Below are 27,593 nucleotides of genomic sequence, written 5' to 3'. Positions count from 1 at the left end.
TGTTTAGGGAAGTTTTTAATCTGTGATATTCTAATGTATTTTAATATTTGTTGGAAGCCACCCAGAGTGGCAAGGGAGACCCAGCCAGATGGGCAGGGGACAAATAAATTATTATTATTATTATTATTATTATTATTATTATTATTATTATTATTATTATTATGTCAGGCCTTTATTTGTTATAATTGTGATGATTATGGTGTACAGCTGATGAGAACCCCAAATTAACAATTTCAACTTTGGGGTTTTCATCAGCTGTACGCCATAATCATCACAATTATAACAAACAAAGGCTTGACATATCTCGCTTTGCATGTCATGAGTCTATCTCATATATTAAACACCAGTAGCTAATGAAAACAATTGCTTACATAAATGGACTTTTCCATGATACTCTAATTTTTCGAGTTTCACCTGTATATGTGGAGAGGGAGGTTGAAACCTTTCCGACACTCCTGGAGTTGCTTAGACAGAGGCCACATCATACCTTTAAAGCTCTGTGATACCACTTTAAAAAGTCATGGCTTCCCCCAAAGGATCCTGGGAGCTCTATTTGGTAAAAGGTGCTGAGAGTTGTTAGGAGGCTCCTATTCTCCTCTCACAGCTACTGTTTCCAGAGTTTCCTGTGAAGCAGGATTGATTATTAAATCAATCTAGGAATTGTACCTTGGGAGGGAGGGATGGGGTCCTCTAGCAAGTCTCAGTACCCTTAGCCAACTCCTGCTCCCAGAAATCTTCAGGGGATGCCAAGATGCCAGGATTCTGGGATGTAAAAACAAGAGCTGGTCTCCATCTCTGAGAAATTAATATTTGGTTGTGAACCCAGACATAGCTGTCAACTTTTCCCTTTTTTTAAGGGAAATTCCTTTATTCCCAATAGGATTCCTTGCAAGAAAAGGGAAGAGTTGACAGCTATGAACCCAGGGTCTGTCCCAAACCTAACGTGAAATGCACAGGCTGCTGCAGTAGGCAGGAAACAAAAGTAAAGAGAAATTTGGTGGCCTTTAATTTGGCAAAGCCAGGGATAAATCTGGCAGAGTGCTGGATAAATAGAGTCACTTGGAACCAAATTATCCAGTATTATCAAGTTGTAATGTAGCTCTCAAAAGGAAAAGCCAATCTACACAGGTGGTGGGCAGTTATCTTCCTCTGGTTCTGCATTTTATCTTGAACAACTAGAATTGGTTTTCTTTGAAGCACCACAAGCAAAGGGAGATGTGTGGGTCCACAATAACAAAAACTCCTCAATCCACAGTTGAGTAATACTTAACTGGAACAAGCCAAATGGCAAAAAGTGTTGCAAGCTGTTGGTTCTCCGTAACTATGATTAGATCATCACAGCACAATTGCACCAAGGCCTGCGAGGGGCCACCAACAGAAGCAGCAGAGGGACCTCTCAGTTGTGATCAGGTTGGGCACCATCCACCCTTGCCAATGATGGTGATGGAATGGTTGCCTGTGCCTGCTCCTCATCATCTTTAAGGGCACAGTTGCAAGCAGAGGGACCAGCTGAGTTGCTCCTGCACCTTGACGCCAGAGGGGATGGCAGAAGTAAGAGCTGTAGGAAGAAGCAGCCACAAGCAGCAGCAATGTTTAATGTGCAGCACACATGTGCCCATCCTCTCTGCCATTCCTTCTCAGTCTTCTGTAGTTCTTGTGATGCCTGCTTGTCGCTGTGGCCTCTGTGGTCAGGCTCAGCACAACAGGCCTCCCCATGTGGGATGCAAGAGGGGGTATCCCAGAGCAGCAGAGAAACAGAGCAGCAGCTCCTGGCTCCTGGCTGGGCTACCCCAGGAGATGTCAGAGGAAATGAGCCTGGGGATTAATACACAGGGACAGGTTGGTTTAAACTCTGGAAAGCATGTGAATATTTCCTCTCTGTCCACATTATTTTATTTAATTCTCAAGCGTGCTGCCTTTACAATATAATCCACAATTGGCTGGTTTGGGTATGTTTTACTCAGAAGTAACCACCTCGAACCTTCTGATCAGCAAGCCCGAAGCTCTGTGTTTTAACCCACAGCGCCACCCGTGTCCCTAGGGCTTGCTGATCAGAAGGTTGGCGGTTTGAATCCCCGCAACGGGGTGAGCTCCTGTTGCTTGGTCCCTGCTCCTGTTAACCTAGCAGTTCGAAAGCACGTCAAAGTGCAAGTAGATAAATAGGGACTGCTTCGGTGGGAAAGTAAACCGCGTTTCCGTGCGCTGCTCTGGTTCACCAGAAGCGGCTTAGTCATGCCGGCCACATGACCCAGAAGCCGGCTCCCTTGGCCAGTAACGTGAGATGAGCGCTGCAACCCCAGAGTCGGACATGACTGGACCTATTGGTCAGGGGTCCCTTTACCTTTAACCATCTTGAAATATATGAGGCTTCTTGAGTAAAAAATTGTGACATTGCAATGTTGCCATCTCCCCCCCACCCCCCGATTTTCTAAATGCCTTCTCTCCGTTGCCACTCTTCGTCTAGTGGGTATCACTGGGGGTGGGGGTGGTATTTATTACTGTATAGCAAATCATAAAACAAAAATATAAAATGCAAAATACAAAACCAGCCACTAACTGCAACTGTTAACAATCATCACCTTCAGTAGCAGCAAGTTTAAATTTCATTTGACTGGACTTTAACTCAAGAATATATTTTTATTTATCAAGGTTGGTAAAATACTTTGTGTGTTTGTTTGTTTGTTTGTTTGTGTGTGTGTGTGTGTGTGTGTGTGTGTGTTTTGCTGAAAGGTGTGAAATTGCACATGCTCTAAGGTTGGGTTTTTTGTAGTCGATGAAAACTTCTGCAATAATAAAGTTGAAAGCAACCACAAGACTTAATTTGTGGCCCTTTATTTCATGGGTTTGTTTGGGGGAAGGGGCCCCATTTTGGAAACTGCACCTGACCTTTTCCATAACACGTCATCAGGCAAGACGTTACACAAAGCAGGGGGCGAGGTTGGAGGGGTTTCCCCCTCTTTTTTACCAACACAGCTACCTAGCTGTGCTTCTTATACCTTGCTCTGCTAACTTAAAGTTTTCCTTTACTTCTGCCCCCTACAAGGAAGCTTGTAGACAGAGATGGGGAATGTGTGTGTGTTGGACTCCAACTCCCTTCAGCCCAGCCAGCATGATCAGTTGTGAAAGAAAACAAAAGTTGGATTTTAACAATATGTGGAGAACTGCAGCTTCCACACCTTTGGTTTAATATTGGGACAGATCTTACAAAACATATTTTAATTCCTCATTGCTTCTTCATCCTGGAGCCCTAAACATGTAACGTGATAGCTCCGCAGCACTTGGGAAGAACAGTGGTACCTCGCAAGACGAATGCCTCGTTAGACGAAAAACTCGCTAGACGAAAGGGTGACTCACAAGACGAATTTCCCTATGAAAACGTTTTGCGGTTGTTGTTTTGTCAAACCGCGCTTCCTCTGACCGTGCTTCGCAAGACGAAATTTCCGCTGTACGGCAGCACCCGCGGAATGAATTAATTTCGTCTTGTGAGGCACCATTGAACTTACTTAGCCCTGCATTTAGAACTGTCATAGCCAGCCTAATTTCTGAACTTTTTCGGTTTTTATTTTTCCTCCCCCTCCACCCACTCCTGCCTTGCCTAATAAAGAATTATGGAGAACTTAAAAGTTTGTCACACTTTTGTGACATAGATCTGTATCTACACAGCTAGTCAGAAATATACTTATGTTTGTGGAAACAATGCCTTTTGTTGCTTTGGGTGTGTGTGTGTGTGTTGGCAAAATATCAGTAGAGTAATGCACTTTGCTAGACTCAGCGGCTTTGAGAGGCATCTAGAATGCCCAATTAGGGTTTTGTTTTTACAAAAAAACATAAAAAGCAGTGGAAGTATCTTTTATTTCAGCGCTATTTTTCTGGTAGCCGGCTTGCAGAGCAGTAGTGAGAGATGCACACATGCATTCTGGAGGGGTGCAGGGGGGAAGAGCCACCCTGATGCAAGAGTGAAGGTGGGTGGGGCAGGAATATATCTGCCTGTTTTTTAAAAGAATACTGTGTGCCAGGGCTAGGGTTGCCATGTGTCCTCTTTTCTCAGGACATGTCCTCTTTTTCAGGGGTAAAATTGCTGTCCAGGTGGATTTTTTAAATTTGTCAAAATGTCTCTGGCTTTGCTTTCTGGATGAGACACAGACATAACTGGTGGCTGAAGACTTGCTTTCCTCTTCTCTTCTCCTGCCCCTCTCAGCAATATATCACAGCTTCTGTGGCCTATAGTAGCGGTATTTAAAATGAGAGCCGTCATATCATCTTTTTTGCTTTTCAAAATATGGCAGCCCTCAATAATATGTTCTGTAATGGTGAGACATTGCTGCAGGGAAGGTGGTAGCTTTGTTCATATTCAGCACTTTTTAAATGTGGTCAATGGGGCTGAAAATAACAAAAAATGAATACTGTAAACCTTTGAAAAACTTTTGCCATCCTTGTTAACTTGCTTATTCACGCATTTGGTGGAGGGAAAGCCTGAGTTTATTGGAGGGAATAATGTTTTTTAACTGTAAATGCTTTGAGATGTTTTAAACTGTAATTATATTTAGATTGTTTTAACTACAGTATTTTTGATTGGTGTTTTTTTATTATTAAAAAAAGATTGTCAGATAGATTTTCTGCCCTGGGCTCTTGCAGGAGGAAAGGCAGAATATAAAGTCAATAAACAAACAAACAAACAAACAAATGAAGTCATCTTATAGTCTTTTAGTGTAGTCATTTTATGGTATATTATTTCAATTTCACAGGAGATGCTTCATGAGCGCTTCCTTCTGCTGTCTGGCGCTGGACTGCTGATTCTGACATCAGGTACCTGCCACTATTAGGTGGAAGTAATTTGAATCAACATTATCTGCATTTGTGGTGCAGTAATGGTCACCGTCTCCTTGTAGAGCTAAGCCTGCTTAAGGGCCTTGAACTAAGTGGGCTTAAGTGGGCTCAGCTTTCTCTTGGATTGTGCCCATTATCTGTCTTCAGTGGGAAATCTTGTTGATCGGTATTCCAAGTTGGTGGTGTTTTCCTGTGCAAGAGGCCCTTATCTGAGCTACAGGACCACATGTTCATTTTACCTATAGATGCCATCTACCACACCATATTGCTAAAACATGGGCCATTGAGAGGGGGCAATACAATTAAAACATATTAAAATAGCTACTGGTTACTTTAATAAGTGTCTGTGCAAGTGAAAAGGTGCAGATTCATCCACAAGACACTCAGACTTTGGGTCTGCGGTGCTGATAGCTATGAAACGGAAGCAGCAACCTCCAGGACTGTTTGCTGAGGACCCCGTAATGGATCAGGGGTACAAATGGTTTGTAAGAGAATGTACAGTCAATTCTTCTGCCCCAATCTGCAACAAACGGCAGCACAGAGCTTGTGAAAAACGAGGTGGACGTGGCACCATTCTTCCTAACAGCAGCAAAATGTAGGCCTGTCCTTGGAGGGCGCCTGGAGACTGGAGTTACCACAGAAAGCAGCAGCAAAGATGCATGTTGTCATGCCCGCCTCAAGGTGCTGCTCTCCACCGATAGCTGCTTATAGCTTGGAGCCTCAATATCAGAAGGATCCCTTCAACACCCTCACTTGCTGAGATATTTTGTACTCCTGGCTACACTGTGAAACCTGGAAACTGCGAGTGCATTTTTAATAGCAGTGCCCAGACTGTGGGATTCCTTGTTCTGGGATTTCAGCACTCTGTATCTTTAAGGGGGGGTATATATAATATAAATACCTCTATCTTTCTCTCTCTCTCTCTCTCTCTCTCTCTCTCACACACACACACACACACCCCACAAGCTTTGCTGTGTTGCCTCACTCCTAACCTGTTTGTGATTTTGCTGGGGGATGGTGCTTCTTTTTGTATCTCTTGTTGAGGTAAAACTTTTTATGGGTTGTTATTTTAATATTGTATTACATTGTATCATATTCACCTTAACTTTGTGGGCCTGTGTGGTTGAAGATGCACAATATAAGTAATGTTAATAATAAAACAACATTGAAATCCTGTCCAGCAGACATATTCCACACAGGGAGGACTCATCCGCTTGTCCCTTCACTTTCCCCCAGAGAAACCTGCTCTTTACAGATGAACTGGAGCAAACATCAACCACTATCTTGGCCAGCCAGCAGCTGATGGAGATAGGCAGTTGGCCACCATCCCTACCACAAGAGTCCTCCAAGGGGGGAGGGTCTTGTCATCTGGGCAGCAATGGCGGAGGAAGCCTCTCTGCTGCCCAGGGCAGCGGAGTGGAGTCACTCCCCTGGGGGTGGTGCATCACGACGCACGTCGGCTGCACTACACATGCCTGAAATTTCCAGGCATGCGTAGTGTAACTGGGTCGGCACTGCTGCTCCCGCAGCGAGCGAGCGGCGGCTCGTGGGGCTGCCCCATCTGTCCGTAAAGAAGCACGGACAGGGTGGCGGGGGAGTGGTGGGAGGGGCCAGGGAGTGTCACCCCCCTCCCCTGGAACCCGATTCAGGCCGCCCCCTACGCCCCGCCCTTACTATGCCACTGCTGGGCAGCCCAGGACCTCCATCCATCCTGCCCAGGCTTCTGCCCTGGGGAGGTCACCTCAGTGCTGCTAACACAGCGGTTTGTTTTCATCCCTGGAGGTGCACTCAAGAGAGATGGATGCCAACCACTGTTTGCTCCGATTCAGCAGTAAAGAGCAGCTTTTCCTGGGGACAGCAGCGGGGTAAAGGAAAACCCACTCAGGCCCATGCCTAGAAAGCACAGGACAAGCAGAAAAGCTCTCAGACCCAAGCTTTGTAGCTGTGGGACAAGCAAAGTGTGGATAAGCCCTGCGTGTCCTTCTGAATCCAGGCTGTTGATAGATAATGCATCCCCTTCTCAATGTATATTGAAGTAGAGTCTTGAGATTGTTTTTGTCCTGTTAATATGCCTGTTTTAATAATGCATTGGTATATTCATATATCAGCCTTATACAGTTTGCCATATACTCAATTTGCAGTAAGTTTTAGCTTCATATGATGTGTAGTTTTTCCTCACTTTAATTCCACACACACCCCTTTTCTTCCTAAGCGCTGTCTCTTGAGTGCACCAAATACAATGTGAAAACCTGTCAGGACTGCATCCAGTCTGGCCCGGGATGCGCCTGGTGTAAGAAGCGGGTAAGTTTTCCATCTCTTGTTTTTCAGGCATATTATTATGTTCCGTCAGATACTTTTCCCTTCAAACCTTTTCACTCAGTTTTACACCCAGTTCCATATATTCCAATCCCATTTCCTGTTGGTCATGGTTTTCCATCCTAATTTAGAAAAAAAAGATTCTTCCATTTCCTCTCTTTCCCCCCCCCCATAAGTGTTACTAGAGGCTTGGTAGCTTTTTCCTCTCAATTCACTCCAAATTGTACACAAAATCCTTTCTTTCTCCGCTCTATGTCTGCCAGCTCAGAATATTTTTTAATCTCTCTGTCCATGACTTCATTCCACTTCTCCAACACTGTAAATCCGCTGCTTGACTGTTTCACTCCTCCAGGCACCTGTGTGAAGCTCCTCTCCAATTCACCATCTACGACTTCCAGCGTTACTGTTCCACTCTCCTGTTCTGGCAATCCTCCATCAATATTCTTCTCCAAACGTTCTGTGACTTCTTTAGCATCTTACTCTTGTCCATTTTCATTCACCATTTTATGCATCTCAGCTCTGAGCTCTTTCAGTTGCTCATCCAATAGTTGCTGCACGATGCCAACAGTCAGTGGGGTGTCCAGCAGTACTTGTGCCATTACTGAGTGCTCTACGTCTTATTAACTACTCACTTTCCTGAAGACCTTACTTTCCTGAAGACCTTTGCTTTAAGTCTGAGTCCCTTGGCTTCTTATAAGAATGCAGTCTTTGCATTCTTTTCTCATAGTAGCTTAATTATGTTAGTTTAACTTTGCAACCAGCACTTTCAGGAGAGGATTAAAAATAAAAAAAGAATTCTAATAGTTGGAACACCCTTTTGCTGTTTAAAATCTTTCTTAGGCATAAGCATGCTTATTGTTTTGCTTTCAGGATTTCACAAAAGTAGGAGAACAAGATTCCAGTCGCTGTGACACCAGGGAACAACTCCGGCAGAGGGGATGTGGGGATGACATAATTTTTCCAGAAAGCTTTGCCCAGCCAGGTCCACCACCAAGTCAGATAAAGCAAATCCATCCTGAGAATGTGCAACTGCAGCTAAGACAAGGTACTACTTTGAGTAATTCTTAGACAAAGAAATATAAAGTGGATGAATGGGATGATTATAGTGACAGGGCAAAGAACGGGTGTGACTTCCTTTGTACAGGTATATAAATACAGTCATACCTCAGGTTACAGACGCTTCAGGTTACGCACCGCACCGAACCCGGAAGTACTGGAACAGGTTACTTCCGGGTTTTGGCACTTGCGTATGCGCAGAAATGCTAAATTGCTCTTTGTGCATGCACAGAAGCATCGAATTGCGACCCACGCATGCGCAGACACGGCACTGTGGATTGTGAATGCTGTGGGTTGTGAACGTGCTTCACGTTCGCAACCCGAGCATCCACTGTAGTTCTCGAATTATTGGAAACTGGGGAATTACATTATGCCTGGTTTTAAAAGTGTTGGATTTGATTGTTTAAATTCTGCAATGCCTCTTTGGGAGCCTTTGGGTGAAGAACTAGTTATAAAGTGCCTGAAACAAATAAGCAGAGGTAAGATGTAGATGCTGAACATCCAGGGAAATATATGTCTATTGTGTTGTTATACACATGCACCTTGTTCACTTCTTTTTCTGTTTTCTTTCTCGTATTTGGATTTTTATTAAAGCTTGAAAGAACAAAAAACAGTATGCAGAAATAAACATCAAATATCGAGCATTTGCCACAACTTGTTCACTTTTAAGTATGGATGTTGTGAGAGATTATCTGAGCCTGACTTGGAAATGAGCCCTAGGCGGTTCCAAAGACCCAACTCAAAATGAGAATATGAGTGCTCAGAGGAAATCCCCTTCCCCACCTGCCAGCCCTCAATATCCCATCTCACCTTGGTGAATAGGCAGAACGCAGGAGTGATAGAAAGAGAGGCAGCAGAGGGGATCCCCCTCCCCAAAAAATCTGTCATCCTGAGGGACAGGATGAGAGGGGTAGTTCTTTCAGGGGCTCTTTCAGTTACAAAAGCCACTGAAAGTACTATGTTTCCTGTAGAACATTGCACCCCATCATGCTGTACCTTGGAGAGTTTACCCAACACTACAGGCAACTCCCCATTTACGCAGGGGTTGTGCCACCATGCATTTAAGTGCAATCAGCGCCATTGGAAAAGCCTGCAAACACCCTCGAAACCTCTGGAAACTCTTGAAAAAACAGTAAACTAAACAAAACAACCAACAGTACTTACCAGATGCCAAACTCCACCACAATCACTCCCTCCAAACGTCCTTGCTCAAACTCCCAACTCTCCACAGGCCTCAAACGGTTGGTGCAAGGGCTCCTGGAATTGCACTTGCAGAGGCTCATGGGACTACTGGGCACTGTTTTCACACCTTTTGCCCTTTCTGGGCTGTTTTTGCCATTTTTAAGTCACTTCTGGTTCAGTGTGATGCACACAGTTGCATGCCAATTGGACGTGCACCAATTGGTTGTTGCCTGTACAGTGGTACCTCAGGTTACAGGCGCTTCAGGTTACAAACTCCGCTAACCCAGAAATAACGCTTCAGGTTAAGAACTTTGCTTCAGGATAAGAACAGAAATTGTGCTCTGTCGGAGCAGCAGCAGTGGGAGGCCCCATTAGCTAAAGTGGTGCTTCAGGTTAAGAACAGTTGCAGGTTAAGAACGGACCTCCAGAACGAATTAAGTACGTAACCAGAGGTACCACTGTACTTCTAAGTATGAGAGGAGCTTAGTAATCTTGGCACAACAAGCACTTCTGCTTCTTGCCCTCAAAAGTTAGTTTCAGACAAACTGAAATGTGTTACAATTTTCTAGGTGTGGTGGGAGCTTGTGGTTCTTCTGATGTTGCTGAACCACTTGGTTAGGGTGGCTGTGCTGCTGAGAATTGAAGTCCAACAACCTTTGGAGGACCACAGGATAATACCCAGTACTTAAATTATTTGCATTGAGAGTAATACTGGTCCAGGTTGCAATATGTTGGCATTTTGATATGCTTCCTGCAACCTGTAGCTTTTATATTTCCTTCCATAACAGTCAGGATGTAGTAAAATCTCTTTTTTTTTAATAATCATTTTTATTAATTTTCAATTACCATAATCCAATAAAAGCTGCATTGTGACAATACCAAATTACAATACAATAACCCGAGGTACCACTGTACAATTAGAAGGCCAATTATTCAAATATCAAATTAAACAATGTTTAGTGCCTTTCCATATGTTGAGTTTCAGGGTACACAGTTCTTATTTCTTCCTGCTTCCTTGATCTTAATTAATCCAATTACAACAATTCTGATCTTAATCCTTAATTTAACAGTCACTGATTTCTTGACTTTTGCATGGCACTGGGCACACACCCATACCCACCCACACCATTGATCACCTTATCATCAGGGCATGTGTTCACAGTGCTATGCAAGTCTTGATGATCTTCAGGGCTTGCATTGCGTTGCGCACAGAAGCCACAACAGTCAGCTGAGTGTTGGTGCCTGTTAGGTGCTGCCCACAGTGCATGAACCCCTCCCCCATTTGATCCCAGCTTTACCTGCCCCACAGGGGCAGGAATGGAACAAGCTTACGTGCAACCACTGACATGCACAATCCTGTGGGTTGCCTATATCTATATGTATATGCAGGTGGGCATGGCCAGAGGCTCCCCCGCCATAGAGGATGCTCTCAGATTTTTCTTAGATGCTCATTCTTTTCCCTTTTGCTAACAGATCTACCTGCTGTTTTTAATGTGACATTCCGCCGTGGGGAGGACTACCCTATAGATCTTTACTATTTGATGGACCTCTCATACTCTATGAATGATGATCTGGAAAATGTGAAGAAGCTAGGAGGAGACCTGCTGAATGCTCTCAAAAAGATTACCAAACATGCTCGAATAGGTGCGTACATTCCTGATTAATCCATTTGTCTCCTGGTACTAACAAAATTAGCATCTAGGATTGTTTTAATTCAGAAGAGTAGAACTACACAGAGCACAACTCTTGCATATCAAATACAGATTTACTGAGATTTAGTGAAATTATTTTTGCACTGAAGGCCCTGTCAATGAGGCTGGGTATGGAACTTCTGCTGCTACTTCACACAGTGGATGGAAGATAATAGGCAAAATGAAACATTATTTAGGACTCAGCTATATTAGCAAAGAAACAATTATTTGAAGGCATTATAAACATGCAACACCAGATGCCATCAGAGAGCAGGAAAATTTTATACGTGATTTTCAATAGGTTTTTTTTTGTTATAACTATATGATTTCTGACTTATTTATAGCGTTTTTTGCCTTTGCGTAGATCTACCCTCAATTGCTTCATTTCATTTATTTGCCTCATATCTCCAGATGTTTGTGTATAGGATTATTCTATTTTATTAACTGTTCCTTCTAGTTTTCCATATTTTGTCTATTTCATAACCCAAATCCTTTTTAATTTATTTAATCTCTAAGAGATATTGTTTGTTCTACCATCATCTGCTGTAAGATGTCACCAGAGAGCGGGGTATCGAAAGATGCCTTTCTTTCCTCTGCTGCCCTTTTCCTGGTACCCAACATGCTGTGTTGGGACTGTTTTAATCCCACCCCCTCTGTTTTCTACTTTGCTTTTAAAGAATGTTAGCACATCTGTCTCTTTATGGGGGGGTATAAAAAATAAAATGTTTATTATAACTGTTTCTGTAGAAACTTCAGCAACAGCACAGCTCCTCTAGATGTATTGTTTTGACAGCAGCACCAGTAAGTTTAGCTCATTTAATATGGGGGAAAAAATCCATTCCCACGGTGGAAGTATCAACTGGCAAAGTAGATTTTATATTCTTATGCACATTTTTTGTCATAATATTGTAATAATAATAACAATAATAATACTTCCACTTAATTATAAAATAATGCACTTAAACATAGCACAGAAACTCCTTTGTTCGTTTAAACCAGGGGTCCCCAAACTAAGGCCCGGGGGCAGAATGTGGCCCAATTGCCTTCTAAATCCAGCCCGCAGACAGTCCGGGAATCAGCATGTTTTTACATGAGTAGAATGTGTCCTTTTATATAAAATGCATCTCTGGGTTATTTGTGGGGCATAGGAATTCGTTCATATTTTTTTTCAAAATATAGTCCGGCCCCCCACAAGGTCTGAGGGACAGTGGACCGGCCCCCTGTTGAAAAAGTTTGCTGACCCCTGGTAAACTTTTGTTATCTCGGAGAATAAATCATCCTTTTGCCTTCATTCTTCACTCAGTGTCTTCCCCCTGCCAATTTTTTTTACTGACCCCTGCTTTAGAGTTCTTCCCTCTCTCTATATCTTCAGTGACGATAACCATTTTGGACCCTTCTTTTCAGCGGCACTTCCCTTGTGTTCCTTTAGGGTTTGGCGCCTTTGTGGATAAGACAGTGTTGCCCTTTGTTAACACCCACCCAGAGAAGCTGCAGAACCCTTGTCCAAGCAAGGAGACCAAATGTCAGCCACCATTTGCTTTCAGGCATGTGCTCAGCCTCACAGACAGGGTAGAGAAGTTCAAAGAAGAAGTCGGCAAGCAGGATATATCAGGGAATCTTGACGCCCCAGAGGGAGGACTCGACGCCATGATGCAAGCTGCTGTCTGTGGGGTAAGATTACCATATGGGAAGAGGCGCCATGACAAAGTGCTCTTGGGGAGTGAGGAAGTTGAATTTGGGGGACCATGGATTCCTGTCCAAAGTGGAAGAGAGTTCCCCCCAATAAGCAGAATGCTGTCAAGATAAGCTGTTGCTTTTAACGTTGAATTTAGACTCAGTGCTGAAGGCCTAGAGAGATGCTAGGCAGGGTCTTTATTATTGTTGTTGTTGTATTGTTACAAATTAAATTAAATATTACGATAAATAAGATAAGATAAATATTAAAAATGAAATAGAGTAATAAAACAAACTCATGACAAATGAGATAAAACAACAGCACAAAAGAGAAAAACAATCTGCCTGTACAAACCTTCCTAAAAATAAAGATTGATTAGTCTCCAAAATACAAGAAATAATGAGTTAAAATACAGTGGCTGTTTTCAAAACAAAATCGAAAATTCTTTCTAGTAGCACCTTAGAGACCAACTGAGTTTGTTCCTGGTATGAGCTTACGTGTGCATGCACACTTCTTCAGATACACTGAAACAGAAGTCACCAGATCCTTAAATATAGTGGGGGAGTGGGGAGGGGTATTACTCAGAAGGGTGGTGGGCTCATACCAGGAACAAACTCAGTTGGTCTCTAAGGTGCTACTAGAAAGAATTTTCGATTTTGTTTTGACTATGGCAGACCAACACGGCTACCCACCTGTAACAGTGGCTGTTTTGTGGCAGCATTATTAAAATGTCCCATAAAATAATGACAGGAGAACAAACTGGTCATAAAGGTGCAAAATGTATGGGTGGATTTTTAAACCTGTTAAAGCCATTTTAGTATATACATAGGTTATCCTGTCTTAGGACGGACATCTGGACAGACAGTGTGTCCCTTTCAGCTCTGATTTTATGTAGAATTATAGAATCTTAGAATTGTAGAGTTGGAAGGGGCCATGAGTCCAACGCCCTGCAAAGGACGAATCTTTCACCCAGTGTGGTTTGCTATTTTAATCTGCTTGCTTTTTAAATCCAGGCTAAGATTGGTTGGAAAAATGTGACACGCTTACTGGTGTATACGACAGATGATGGCTTCCATTTTGCTGGGGATGGTAAACTTGGAGCCATCTTAACTCCTTATGATGGGAAATGCCACCTGGAGGAAAATATGTATAAAAGGAGCAATGAATATGTAAGTACTCAGAGTAGGCAGCACACTTTATAAAGTACCTGCCCTTCACCTTTGCCTTACTGGATTTACGATTTTAGACTGGAGCCGACTGGACAACTCATACAACTGGTATATTAGTAAAAGTCCTCTTAATTTTCTAAGAACTCTTTTCTTAGGCAGAAAGACAAAGGGTTCATGTTTTTTGTTTTAAAGGTTCAATAGATCTGTATACCAAGCTGTTTGTTAACCTGGTATGTGTGTGCTTGTGGCCTGGGGAAGCTGAGCTATCAATTGCGATGGGGACACCTTTGTTTCCTGTAGAGAGCCACCTTCCTTTGGTGCCAGCAAGACAGAGGGCACAAATGCAAGAGCACAGTGGATGAGAAGGTGGGGCTGGGCTCCTCCAGCAGTTTCCCTGCCACCTTTGCTTCTGTTTTCACCAGTGCCCTCTCTCATAATCTCTGCTGCACAGGAATGAGCACAGGTTGAGAATGCTGCTCTGTTTCTCTGGGGGATGGAGCACCAGTGAGTTGGTGTGTGCGGCTTGTCTGCAGTGAGAATGGGAGGTCACAATTAGGTTACCAGATTTTTTTCAATGAATCCGGGTACACTTTTCAACTTCAATGGATTTTGTATGGGGACTGGTTTGTAAATCCGGGGACTGTCCCTGGGAAACGGGGACGTCTGGCAACCTTAGGTGGGACTACAGTGGTGCCTGCCAGTGCTGCTGGCTGTACTGACAATCTGCCCTTAGGAGCCAGGGAGGGAGGGGCCAGATGGAAGGGGCGGAGCCAGAGGGATTCTTTGCAGGCCAGATCTAGCCTGCAAGATCCCACCAGGATCTTCACTAACATGGAGAGAGAGCCCTAAATACTGTTTCTTTTGCTACACAGGACTATCCATCTGTTGGTCAGTTGGTTCAAAAACTTGAAGAAAACAATATCCAGCCCATTTTTGCTGTTACCAGTAAAATGGTTGATACATATCGGGTAAGTAAAACGTACCAGCAGTAAAAGAAGGTTAAGTAGACAACGTCTGCGGAGAAGATAATTATTAGATGCCTAAGTCTATAATTTGAAACAAAATAAAAAATAAAAATAAAACTCTTCCAGTCGCACCTTACAGACCAACTGGAAGGATTTGTTTTTATTTTAAACTAGCTGCCCGGCCACGCGTTGCTGTGGGTTATTTTTCTTTTTTAAATTCTGACCCCGAAAGTATTCTGGAAGCTCCTGTTTTTGTTCTTCCTGTAGAGTAGGGGTCAGCAAGGGGCCGGTCCGGTGGTACTGATCACTTGGGACTGTGTGTGTTCATCATGCGAAGTTGCGCCGGCCATTTTAAGCGAGGGCACTGGCCACTTCATGGAGGCCTACTGCGGGCCTTGCTCTGGTTTTTTTTTTACTGTAAAAGCGCAACCCCCCCACAAACACCCCCCTCCTCACAATTAACTGGCCCCATGCTGTACATCATTAAAAAAAGCATTCTCCCTCATCCCAGTCCCAAAATTACGCACCCCAGCGACAAAATCCCCTCAGAGCTGGTCTTACTCACTGCGACCTCTCAGGCAGTCTTATTTTGCTGCCACATTTTTTTCCTCCCCCCTCTCTTCCGCAACTGCCCTGCCTCCTGCTCCGTCTTTTTTCCACATTTCCACTAAGCAGTTTGTGTCAGAAAGTCCTTGGGTGCTTACAGATGGCAGTTATAAAATGGTGGGCGGGGTTTTCTTTTTGGCGCAGGTCTGATGACGTCAACAGGCAAACCGCCTTTCTATTGGATGCTGTTGGAGTCTTCAGTTCTGTTGCTGGTGACGCGTAATGTGTGCGCCAATTTTTTTTGCCTTTATTCTATATTTTAGGCATGACAGGTGTGGTTTTTTAAATTTTTTATTATGCTATATCCTTCCTCGATGGTCATGTTACGCTTTGTCCTAATTTGATGCTGTTTGGCGCAGCGGTTATGGAGCAAGGTGGTGTCGCGCGCGCACGCACGCAATGGGAACATTTTTATATATATAGATTTTGTTTCGACTACGGCAGACCAACAAGGCTGCCTACCTGTAACTAGATCTATAATTTGAGCAATATACATGGAACAATTAGGACAGCAGATACTTACAGTATATTCTGGCGTATAAGACTACTTTTTAATCCAGGAAAATCTTCTCAAAAGTCGGGGGTCGTCTTATACGCCGGGTGGAAAATCTGTGGTCGAGTATATCTCAAACTCTATATTTTAACTGGAAAAGTTGGGGGTCGTTTTATATGCCCAGTCGTCTTATACGCCAGAATATATGGTACTGCTTTGCTCTTGCATTGTAATCTGGTAGGCATTCTATTTAATAGAGTGAGAAAATGCTTTCAATTCATTTGTTCTTTTTTGATAGAAACTCAGTGAGATGATTCCCAAATCTGCTGTGGGAGAGCTGCAGGAAGACTCAAATAATATTATCCAACTCATCCAGCGTGCCTATGATGTAAGTGTTACTAATATTATCATTTTAATCCTTTACAATATATATTTCAGCCAGCCAGACTTTGCACTTTGTTTACATGAAGCATGGTTGTTCAACTTTCTCATAATTATGTGGATTTGGTTCAGATTTCCATATCAGTTTTTAGCTTTCTTCCTTCTCTGCAAACCACATTTTTGTGAGTTGCATGTTTATAAAGGCAGAGTCTTAATTAGCATGAACAAGTGATCAAATTGGATGATGAAGAAGAAGAGTTTGGATTTGATATCCCGCTTTATCACTACCCGAAGGAGTCTCAAAGCGGCTAACATTCTCCTTTCCCTTCCTCCCCCACAACAAACACTCTGTGAGGTGAGTGGGGCTGAGAGACTTCAGAGAAGTGTGACTAGCCAAGGTCACCCAGCAGCTGCATGTGGAGGAGCGGAGACGCGAACCCGGTTCACCAGATTACTACTCTTAACCACTACACCACACTGGCTTTCTCAAACTTTCACTTTCTCAAAGCTTAACACTAGTTGACCTGCATCCCACTGTAATTACCTTGGGTGAACCAATCCTAAACTTCCTTTCCCAGTAAAACATTTCTCTTTTCCTTGCTTGAAAGCACTAATCAGATTTGCTGTGGCACATTGGAAGTGACACACTGGCCAAATATTGTTATCTGCTCTTGGTTACGTCTAGCCAGTACACACCCAGTAGTAAAGGTTTTTTAGCTTGTCAGCAGGCTATGTCCCCGACATACTCCTTTTGTCCCTTGGGAAATTCTTCTCAAGCCTATATTGCAGGAAAACCCCTGCCTCTGCCTCTGCCTCTGCCTGCCTCTGCTTCAACATGTTCACTTAAGCATCACTGTGTTGACCTGACAGTCCTATAAAGAAAGTGCATAACCATTAGAGTGATTGGCCCTGGCTCCCTTCTTCTCTCAAATGGAAGTTACAGAATAATTCTCATATTTTTCTTCTTCACTGGAGACTTGGGCTCCTATTCTCACCTTTTCCTTATTTTCATTTCCCTGCAGAGTTTGTCTTCCAAAATTATTTTGGACCATGGCCCTTTGCCAAACTTCATCAAAATCACGTATGATTCCTTCTGTCCTAACCAAATACACACCAAGGATAAACCAAGAGGGGAATGTGACAACGTGAAGATAAATGATCAGGTAGGAGAAGACTTTTCTGTTTCTTTCCAAAGCTGTTCTGGTTGCTGCTGCTCTGTATGTGGAGAGAAAAGAGCGGTGTGCATTTCTTCCAACAGGTTCACTGCTTGTGAGAAGGGTCTTCACTTATTCTCCTTTCCCAAACCCCTTAAAAGTTTCAGGTGGGTTAAGCCTGTTACTTAAAGCAATATGTAGGCTTTATTTCATTATGTATGGCCCCCAGTACATTTCCAAGCACAATTCAAAGTGTTGATGCTGACCTTTAAATGGCCTCGGCCCTGTATACCTGAAGGAGTGTCTCCGCTCCCATCGTTCAGCCCAGACACTGAGGTCTAGCTACGAGGGCTTTCTGGCGGCTCCCTCACTACTGGTATGAGAAGCGAAGTTACAGGGAACCAAGCAGAGGGCCTTCTCGGTGGTAGCACCCACCCTGTGGAACATCCTCCCATCATATGTCAAGGAGATAAATATATTGGAAGTTGCCCAGAGTGGCTGGGGCAACCCAGTCAGATGGGCAGGGTATAAATAATAAATTGTTGTTGTTGTTTTAACCATCACGATCATATCAAGCACAGAAAAACAGGTTACACTACTTTAAGTAATATAAATGAATAGAAATCTCTGAAAACAACATACATAAATAAAATATAAAATAAAAAGCAAACAGTATTTTAGGAGGAGGAGTGTCTGCAGAAGGCAGCAACTACACTTAATGGCCATGTGTTCACATGCTCACAAGAAAAGAGTGGGGTGAGTTTTTCCTTTCCTGTCCATATGGCAACTTTACACTCACTGGTTTGGGTGGAACAAAGTCTGGCATACCGCCCAAATACATGGAAGGTCTATTGCAATTCTACGTGCAGAAGAACAATGTCTTTTTTTGGCACTTACATCCTTCTGACTGTTATAAATGCACTCCTTCATGCTTTCCTAGTGGTTTTTACTTTTAATGGAGAATAGACTGGTCAGTTCTTTGTTTTCTTACAGATTACTTTCCAGGTGAAAGTTACAGCAACCAAATGCATTGACAACGAAATGGTTACTATCCGGGCTCTTGGTTTCACAGACTCCCTTGCTGTGCACATGCGCGGTCGATGCAACTGTGAATGTGATGAGGAAATATCAAGTAGCTCTGACTGCAGTGGACATGGGAAAGTAGATTGTGGAATCTGCAGGTAATCAAACCACTTCACCAATATTCTCCCTCCAAATCACAAGGGGATATGCCAGTCCAACTGGGAAAGGTTAACCATGATCACCACCTGAATAATTGCTTATGCATGTCCCACATGTGCACCTGCAGTTTTATGCCGTCTGGGAACAACATCTGTTTTCACAGAATGTGCAAGTTGCTTGAGTATAATTTTTCCTAAAATGAAAAGGAGAATTTGGCATGAGGACATTTGGGGAAAAGGCCTTGAGACTTTTTCCTGCCAAATTCTCAAGCCACTCTGGTTATTGGACTAGGGTGGGGGGTGACAGAGCCCCCAGGTCTCCACATTTGGCCTGCCAGACCATTGTTCAGGTCTGGTCTGTGCCTGGATGGGTGACCTTCTGGGAATGTGCTGCTGTGGGTTCTGTAATGGGACAATGTGGGTTATAATTACAATAAAACAATAAATCTGTGTGAGTTCAGGCAAATCAACCCTCCAACACAAACTAGTATTGCTTAGTAAGCCTTTCCTATATTCTGAACATTTATTCTCTCATGTCAGCTGTTTTCCTGGCTTTATTGGAAAGAATTGTGATTGTCAAACTGGAGGCAAATCCAGCAAGGAGCTGGAGAAGAGTTGCCGGAAGGACAATGCCTCTGTCACCTGCTCCGGCCTGGGCGACTGTGTGTGTGGGCAGTGTGTTTGCCACACTGATGAAGCATCCAAAAAGAAGATCTATGGTGCTTTTTGCGAGTGTGACAACATGAACTGCGAGATTCACAATGGTCAACTTTGTGGCGGAGAAAGTGAGTAACTGATGACTGCGGGACATGGGAATATCCTTGACTCCTTTGCTTTACTTCTCCCAGCTTCCCGTTGCCAGAGTTCCAGCAAGCTGCATTTTCTACTACAAGCTCTTAAAGGGCACGCAGTATTTAGGGGTCTTAGTGGACCACAAGCTTAACATGAGTCAACAGTGTGATGCAGCAGCAAAAAAAGTTAATTCTGTTCTAGGCTGCATCAACTGAAGTCTAGTGTCCAGATCAAGGGAAGTCATAGTAGCTCTCTCTTCTGCGTTGGTCAGACCCTGCCTGGAGTCCTGTGTCAAGTTCTGGGCACTACAATTTAAGGAGGATGTTGGCAAACTGAAACGTGTGCAGAGGATACTGTTGCCATATTTCAAAAGGTGAAAACCCAGACACAAACGTTTTTTGGGCAAAGTTGTTGAGCTGGGCCTGTTTAGCCTGGAAAAGAGGAGACTGAATGGAGATATGATAGTAATTTTCAAACATCTTAAGGGCTGTCACACAGAAGATGGAGCAAGTTTGTTTTCTGCTGCTCCGGAGATTCAAATGACAAGAAAGGAGATTCTGACAAAACAATAGGAAGAGCTTTCTGACGGTAAGAGCTGTGGGACAGTGGAAGAGGCTCCGTTGGAAGGTGGTGAACTCTCCTTCCTTAGAGCTTTTTAAGCAGAGGTTGAGTTAAGATACCTGCATTGCAGGGGGTTGGGTTAGATGATCCTTTGGGCCCCTCAAAGTCAACCATTTTGTGATTCTATTATTCTTAAAAGGTAAAGGTAAAGGACCCCTGATAGTTAAGTCCAGTTGTGAATGACTCTGGGGTTGCGGCGCTCATCTCGCTTTACAAGCCAAGGGAGCTGACGTTTGTCCACAGACAGTTTTTCCAGGTCATGTGGCCAGCATGACTAAGCCACTTCTGACGAACCAGAGCAGTGCATGGAAATGCCATTTACCTTCCCGCCGGAGCGGTACCTATTTATCTACTTGCATTTTGACATGCTTTCAAACTATTAAGTTGGCAGGAGCTGGGACCAAACAACGGGAGCTCACCCTGACCTTCCGATTGGCAAGCCCTAGGCTCAGTGGTTTAGACCTCAGCACCACCCGTGTATTATTCTTAGGGAGAGTTATGTGAATATCACTTTGACCATATCATTTGGAAGCTAGCCAAGCTGCTATCAATCTGCCTTTGTTTCATATAATGGTTTATCATATCCTCCAGGTGTGAATATTAAATATAGTTTTTCTTCTAAGAAACAGCTTAATTTTGCATCATTTTACAATGGCAGCCTATTCTTTCATGAAAGGTAATTTCAGTGTTTTGCAGGTGATACCAAGATGGCCTTTTACTATGGAATGTAACTTTGCAGAATAGAATGCGATTAAATTGTACTTACTGGGAAACTTGGGTTTTCCAACAGAATTGAACTCTCCACTTTCTCTTTCTAGTACGAGGACGGTGTGATTGTGGGAAATGCAAATGCAATCCTGGCTATGGCGGCAGCGCCTGCCAATGTGAAACTTCAACAGACGGTTGCTTGAACATCAATGAGAGCGTCTGCAGTGGCCGTGGGGAATGTGTGTGCAACACATGCCAATGTAAACAAGGCTATCAGCTTCCACACTGTGAAGATTGCGAAGGCTGTCCATCACCCTGTCCCAGACATGTGTAAGTGATATGAGAGGGACCACGGTGAAAATTACTGTGCTTTGGATGTCAGTATTTAAAAGTCTTGCCTTTAGAATAGGCAGTGTTTTTGCAGGTAACAGGACTGGGTGAGGGAAACTGATTCTGCACTGCCTCGTTTTTTGCTTTTCTTGTACAGAAGTCTCCTTTAAAGTCTGGGCTTTTATAGCTCAGCTATTCTGTCTTCCTCTCTTAGGCAGAAGTGAAACATTAATACAGTATGATAAAACATAAACATAAACCTACCTTAACAAAGCTAGATAAAGGGATGAAAAACTTCTATCAGAGGACAACCAGTGCCTGGGCACATTGTGCTGGTCCTGCCTGGAGTTTGCACAAGGTGGTGCTGACAAGTTGGCATGGAATGAATATCTGAAGAGCAAGTTGCTTTTCCTTAGTGTTCTCATTGGGGTTAGATTTATATCTCCTGGTGGAAGCCTCTTGCCTCTAACAATTTCCCTGACTCTGCTTCTTAACCACGCGGGAATCCTTTTAGGACTTGACGGTACCTTTCTTGGTCTGCAGCTGATGTTGTAGCAGAGCTTCAGGAATCATGGTTTTTGATAACCCACAAACAATCTGGAGAAAAATTAACTGTGCTGGGTTTTCTTGGCAGTTGTTCACTTCTTTGTATATTGAATTAGATAGCCAAATTAGATAGGTCAAATTTATTCTGTGGAGTCCAGCAGAATTCCCTTTTTAACATGTACATGAAATTGCTGTGGGAATTTCAGAGGTGCTCAGCTAACTCACAACCTGGACTTAGACAAGCCTCTATTTTCCCGGAGCCCCTGTCTCCTTTGCATCTGTAATGTGAGGGTGACAATACTGGCTTCCTTTATATCTCTGGCTGTAACTACACTGAAAATTAGATTTATGTTATGTAGTATACCGGTAGATCCATTGCATCTCTGTCTTGCTAGGCAACTCTTCTTGGAGACATGCTTCTTGTTGATTTTTCCAGATCATGTGTTGAGTGCCATTACTTTCAGAGTGGTCCATTTCAGAAGAATTGCTCTCAAGCTTGTTCACACATTACTCTGAGAGATAATGTGATATCCAAAAGTAAAGAATGCAAGGAGAAAGATTCTCAGAATTGCTGGATCTCCTACTCTATGTTTCAAATGGATGGAGAGGAGACATACTCCGTTAAAGTGGAACCTGTAAAAGGTATGTGAGGGAAGGTGCCACCAGCTGCAACACCTGTTCCATGCTCTGCACCCAGCACCCAGCACCAGAAGTCGGGCTTGGTGGCTTAATAACAATAAATAATAAATGTTGGCCCAGCCACTCTGGGTGGCTTCCAGCAGAATACACAAAAACATCACACATTAAAAGCTTCCCAAAACAGGGCTGCCTTCAGATGTCAATCGAAGGTCATATAATTGCTTGTTTCCTTGACATCTGATGGGAGGGCATGCCACAGGGCAGGCATCACTACCGAGAAGGCCCTCTGTCTGGTTCCCTGTAACCTCACTTCTTGCAATGAGGGAACTGCCGGAAGGCCCGCGAAGGGGGCGGAGATGCTCCTTCAGGTATTCAGGGCCAAAGCCATTAGGGCTTTTAAGGTCAACACCAAAACTTTGAATTGATACATGGGAGAATCACCAGTTTCCCCCATAAAGTTCTATTGCGAGGGGTTGGGTACTAGAACAGGAAGAAAGACTGTGGGTGTCAGAGGTCTGCATCACCCAAGGCTTCAAAGGGAGATGGCCCTCCAAATTGTGAGGTGTGGCAGATGGAGGGGCCCCTGGGAGTGGCTTCCTTTCCAAGCTATCTGAGTGCAGGTGGGGACCCAGCTCCAGGTAAGAGGCGAACGAAGCAGAGTGGAGGCCACATAGCCAGGTGAGCAAGGCTCCCCCGGTGGGAAGTATATGTGGCCTTAAAAGAGTTCATTGCAATTTATCTGGAGCAGTTTCAGTAGTCTTTTGCATGGTGGAGGGACAGAGACACATGACGTGGAGCTGCCCCATTCATTGAATCGGCTTCCACCCTTTCTTCCCAGCTTTCCTGGATGTGTGGTACGCTCGTTCCTGGCATACAGCACATGCACCCTTTCCCTCCTCCTTCAGATGAGGCACCTTCTCCATTGTTTTTTCTTTTCATAGAATGCCCAGAACCCCCTAATGTCGCAGCCATCGTAGGGGGCACCGTTGCTGGTGTGGCTCTTATCGGCCTCCTCCTCCTCCTGATTTGGAAGCTGGTAACGGAGCTGATTGATCGCAAGGAATATCACCGATTTGAGAAAGAGAAGTCCAAGGCTAAGTGGAATGATGTAAGACACTCCCCCTTTGGCAGGAGGGGCTGGAAGAAGACTTGCTAAGGCATTGGCTCTTCCCCCCTTCTTCTGACTTCTTGAGAAACGTTAGGCACGTAACTTTAGTATCAGTTCCAGTACCTCAGGCAGCTGCTCAGGCATGAGAAGCTAAGCTTCTCACTTTAGCACACACAGGCTACGTTTACACTGTGACCTGAATGCCTGAAATAAATAGTATGTGTTCTGCAGCCGAGAACCTCTTGTAGATACCATCTTATCAGGAGGTTCATTCTGCACTGTATAGGAATTAGGCCTTTAGTGTTGTGACACCTGCCCTCTGGAAACCAGCTCCTTGAGTACTTGACAGATGCTGCGTCTGTTGTATTTTGGGTGGCTACTGAAAACCTTCTCCTTTCAACAAGGCGTTTAAGCCGAGATCTTTCCCATAATGCATCTGCACTGGAATTGTTTTTAAGACATTTTGTTGTTTGTTTGCTGCCCTGGACTTCTTTGGGGGGAAGGGCACAATCATAATAATTGTTAGTATTATTATTACACAATTATTCTGTGGAGGGAGATGTGCCTTCAGAAAGATTCAGAGATGCACTAACCACTGATGGGGTCCTTTTTGTGTTAGAGTGGCATGGTCGGGTTGCTCCTCTGCATTTCAGCCACACAGGGAGTTGCCAATCAGATCACACTAGGGCAGGCATAGTCAACTTTCGGCCCTCCAGATGTTTTGGCCTACAACTCCCATGATCCCTAGCTAACAGGACCAGTGGTCAGGGATGATGGGAATTGTAGTCCAAAACATCTGGAGAGCCGAAGGTTGCCTATGCCTGCACTAGGGCTTGCCGATCAGAAGGTCAGCGATTCAAATCCCCGCGACGGGGTGAACTCCCGTTGCTCGGTCCCTGCTCCTGCCAACCTAGCAGTTCGAAAGCACCTCAAAGTACAAGTAGATAAATAGGTACCGCTCCAGCGGGAAGGTAAACGGTGTTTCTGTGCACTGATCTGGTTTGCCAGAAGCGGCTTTGTCATGCTGGCCACATGACCCAGAAGCTGTATGCCGGCTCCCTCAGCCATTAATGAGAGATGAGCGCTGCAACCCCAGAGTCGGACATGACTGGACCTAATGGTCAGGGGTCCCTTTACCTTTACCTTGCTGTGCTATATAATGATCTGCTTTAGCCACATGGATTAAATTTAAGATACGTTAGCTGGGTGTAGAATGGAGGAAGTGATGGGAGAGGACCAAGGACCAGCAAGTTCAGCCACACAACCTCCTCCCTATCTTCCTAGACCAGCAGAAGAGGGTCAGTGTTTGATCTACAACGGAAGCTCTCCTTCTTGAGTAAACTGTCCCCATTTCCTCAACAATGGCTACTATTTTTAGTAGCCCTGTATATAGACAGCCTGATCCTTAAAGGAGACCAAGCTGTAGTGACATTTGTCCACTTGAACTACTTACTTAATGTGGTAGCCTGGGATAGTAATAGTAATACTATTGAATGCGTAAAACAGCAGCACCAGCTACAGACTCTTGTGATGTTTTTATTGGCAGGCTGATAATCCTCTTTTCAAGAGTGCCACAACCACAGTTGTGAACCCCCGATTTAATGGCCAGTGAAGTTCAACTACAGCAACACGGGAAAGCACAAATAAATTCTTCAGGAGAGAAGCAGAAGATGTTGATTTTATTCTCCACTGTACTTTACTCCTGTCAACCACTATCCATGTCACATCTTGTGTTTTCAATAACCCTTTGTGTGGCTTTTTTCAAACATGCTTTGATACTGATGATTTTCTTTTCATAAAAAAGGTCTCCCTGTTAAGATTGCTTAATCACACACACCATGGAATGATCTCAACTTGCATTTCCACTTATCCTGCCCAAGGCACTCAGAGCAACTTCTCCAGTTATCAGCTGTTAAAGGCCAACACTTGGAACCCAAATAGAAGGGAAAGAGGTGGGGTGGCTATTCAAGGATCTATATAGACAAAGTATTTGTTGCAACAACAGAGTTTAATACCACAGTGGTAGTAAGCCAGGCATGCATGCATTGTAGAAAGACATAACCTGAAAGAAGTTTCCCCTCCTGTATGACAGAAAAGGGCTTGTGCCTCTTAAGACATAACTTTCCAGCTACAGTTTGTATATGTGCTTCTATAATACACGTATAAAATAATGATGATAATAATGAAGAAATCTTCTACCTAATTTAGAAGCACCTGTTAAATAATCAGTTAAACATTGCAGTGCTACATATTATGGAAGCACACAAAACAATAAGCATGCTCTTGTTGTTGTCGTTTAGTCGTGTCCGACTCTTCGTGACCCCATGGACCAGAGCACGCCAGGCACTCCTGTCTTCCTCTGCCTCCCACAGTTTTGTCAGACTCATGTTGGTAGCTTCGAGAACACTGTCCAACCATCTTGTCCTCTGTCGTCCCCTTCACCTTGTGCCCTCCATCTTTCCCAACATCAGGGTCTTTTCCAGGGAGTCTTCTCATGAGGTGGCCAAAGTCTTGGAGCCTCAGCTTCAAGGATCTGTCCTTCCAGTGAGCATTCAGAGCTGATTTCCTTCAGAATGGATAGGTTTGATCTTCTTGCAGTCCATGGAACTCTCAAGAGTCTCCTCCAGCACCATAATTCAAAAGCATCAATTCTTCGGCGATCAGTCTTCTTGGAGTTTTCTTGGCAGGGATACTGGAGTGGCTTGCTGGTTCCTCCTCCAGGTGGATCACGTTTGCTCAAAACACTCCACTATGACCTGTCCATAGCTTCCCTGAGTTATTCAACCCCCTTCGCCACGACAAGGCAGTGATCCATGAAGGGGAAGCATGCTCTACATGAATATTAGGTTGGTGGGGTCCCCTGCTTTTCACATTGTGCTTCTAGGATGTAAAACCTTGACCCCCAGCCCTTTTCTGCCTTACCAAATGGCATCAGCAGGCAGGGAGAACACTCATCTCCTTTTAGCTCTGGGTTTCTAGGCAGTTAAATCTCATGACAGTCTGCTCAGTGTACACTAATAAGGTAGGATGGTGCATCCACACCTTCCTAATTCTGCACAAGACCATCAGTGCAAGAGAGACCTTGGTCAAACTGAAACATCTCAGAGAAACAGACAAACAATATACAGTACTCATGTGAAGAAATACAGCACTTGGAACCTACAGCCTTCATTCTAGCCTTGTGTATTGGAAGTGAATAAGCTCCCAAACTGTCAGGTGCAAGAAGAATATTGCTTGAGAGCACATAACTGCAAGTGTATAAACCTCTATTGTGTGCCTATGATTTGCAAGTAATAAATCTCAAAACACCATTCCTGAAATGACGTGATGTGTGTTGGAGTGTCATTGTGTCCACTGTTAACATTCTCTGCAGTATCTATCAGACTAAACTTAAGATAGGGAAAGGATTGTATCATCTTTGGTCATAAATTTATTTCCTTTAAGTAGAGAATGGGTGGAACCTTCACCTGTTTCAGAGTGATAATAAGAAAATTGAATTGTGACATGTTCAATATATGTGGACATTCTCCATTGTGCTGCAGGCAAGCCTCAAGTTTGAAATTATATATTTATTAGTTTCTATGCGACAAAAAAGCACCACAAAACTGAATTTTATATGCCAAGTTTATTGCTGATTCTGTTTCTCATTGACATTGTAGTTCAATAGTTCACTTAAGAAACTGGAAAACTAGTTGACACTTTAAAAAAAATTGGATACAGATCTATTGCAAGTTCAGTGAAGCTCATAACTTTTCTAAAATTCACAAAATGCAGTTACAGTGGTACCTCGGGTTACAGACGCTTCAGGTTACAGACTCCGCTAACCCAGAAGTAGTACCTCGGGTTAAGAATTTACCTCAGGATGAGAACAAAAATTGTGCGGTGCAGTGGGAGGCCCCATTAGCTAAAGTGGTACCTCAGGTTAAGAACGGACCTCCAGAACAAATTAAGTTCTTAACCCAAGGTACCGCTATAATTGATACATGTACTCTTATGTGTAAAAGTTGATGCTGGTATTTGGGGAAGTATGGTAGAACAGCTTACAAGCCCTCAGGCGCTTGAGGGACACATACCATTTCTTTAGGAAGATGACAGCAGGGCACTCAAGTCTATGGCAAGTGTCTTGTTGGGTTCCATATGGGTGGCATTCTAA

The 27,593-nt window shown here is 43.8% G+C and overlaps 1 protein-coding gene across 1 annotated transcript in view; it reads left to right on the top strand.

The window, feature by feature from the left end:
- ITGB2 (integrin subunit beta 2) overlaps window positions 1-25,378 on the top strand; it is a 30,806-nt gene extending 5,428 nt beyond the window's left edge. Inside the window, exons 2-16 of the mRNA XM_033171816.1 lie at window positions 4,746-4,806; window positions 7,040-7,128; window positions 8,014-8,188; window positions 10,855-11,025; window positions 12,502-12,743; window positions 13,761-13,916; window positions 14,789-14,884; window positions 16,279-16,368; window positions 17,384-17,524; window positions 18,509-18,696; window positions 19,237-19,481; window positions 20,928-21,147; window positions 22,130-22,335; window positions 23,274-23,440; window positions 24,987-25,378. Coding sequence (XP_033027707.1) covers window positions 4,749-4,806; window positions 7,040-7,128; window positions 8,014-8,188; window positions 10,855-11,025; window positions 12,502-12,743; window positions 13,761-13,916; window positions 14,789-14,884; window positions 16,279-16,368; window positions 17,384-17,524; window positions 18,509-18,696; window positions 19,237-19,481; window positions 20,928-21,147; window positions 22,130-22,335; window positions 23,274-23,440; window positions 24,987-25,052 — 2,310 coding nt within the window. The 5' untranslated portion in view covers window positions 4,746-4,748 and the 3' untranslated portion in view covers window positions 25,053-25,378. The remainder of the gene's footprint in view (window positions 1-4,745; window positions 4,807-7,039; window positions 7,129-8,013; window positions 8,189-10,854; window positions 11,026-12,501; window positions 12,744-13,760; window positions 13,917-14,788; window positions 14,885-16,278; window positions 16,369-17,383; window positions 17,525-18,508; window positions 18,697-19,236; window positions 19,482-20,927; window positions 21,148-22,129; window positions 22,336-23,273; window positions 23,441-24,986) is intronic.
- Window positions 25,379-27,593: the final 2,215 nt, after the last annotated feature.

The sequence above is a fragment of the Lacerta agilis genome, chromosome 1 (assembly GCF_009819535.1).
Source record: "Lacerta agilis isolate rLacAgi1 chromosome 1, rLacAgi1.pri, whole genome shotgun sequence".
Taxonomy (NCBI): Eukaryota; Metazoa; Chordata; class Lepidosauria; order Squamata; family Lacertidae; genus Lacerta; species Lacerta agilis.
Note: the sequence above shows the minus strand (reverse complement) of the source record. Positions and strands in the feature narration are given on the sequence as shown.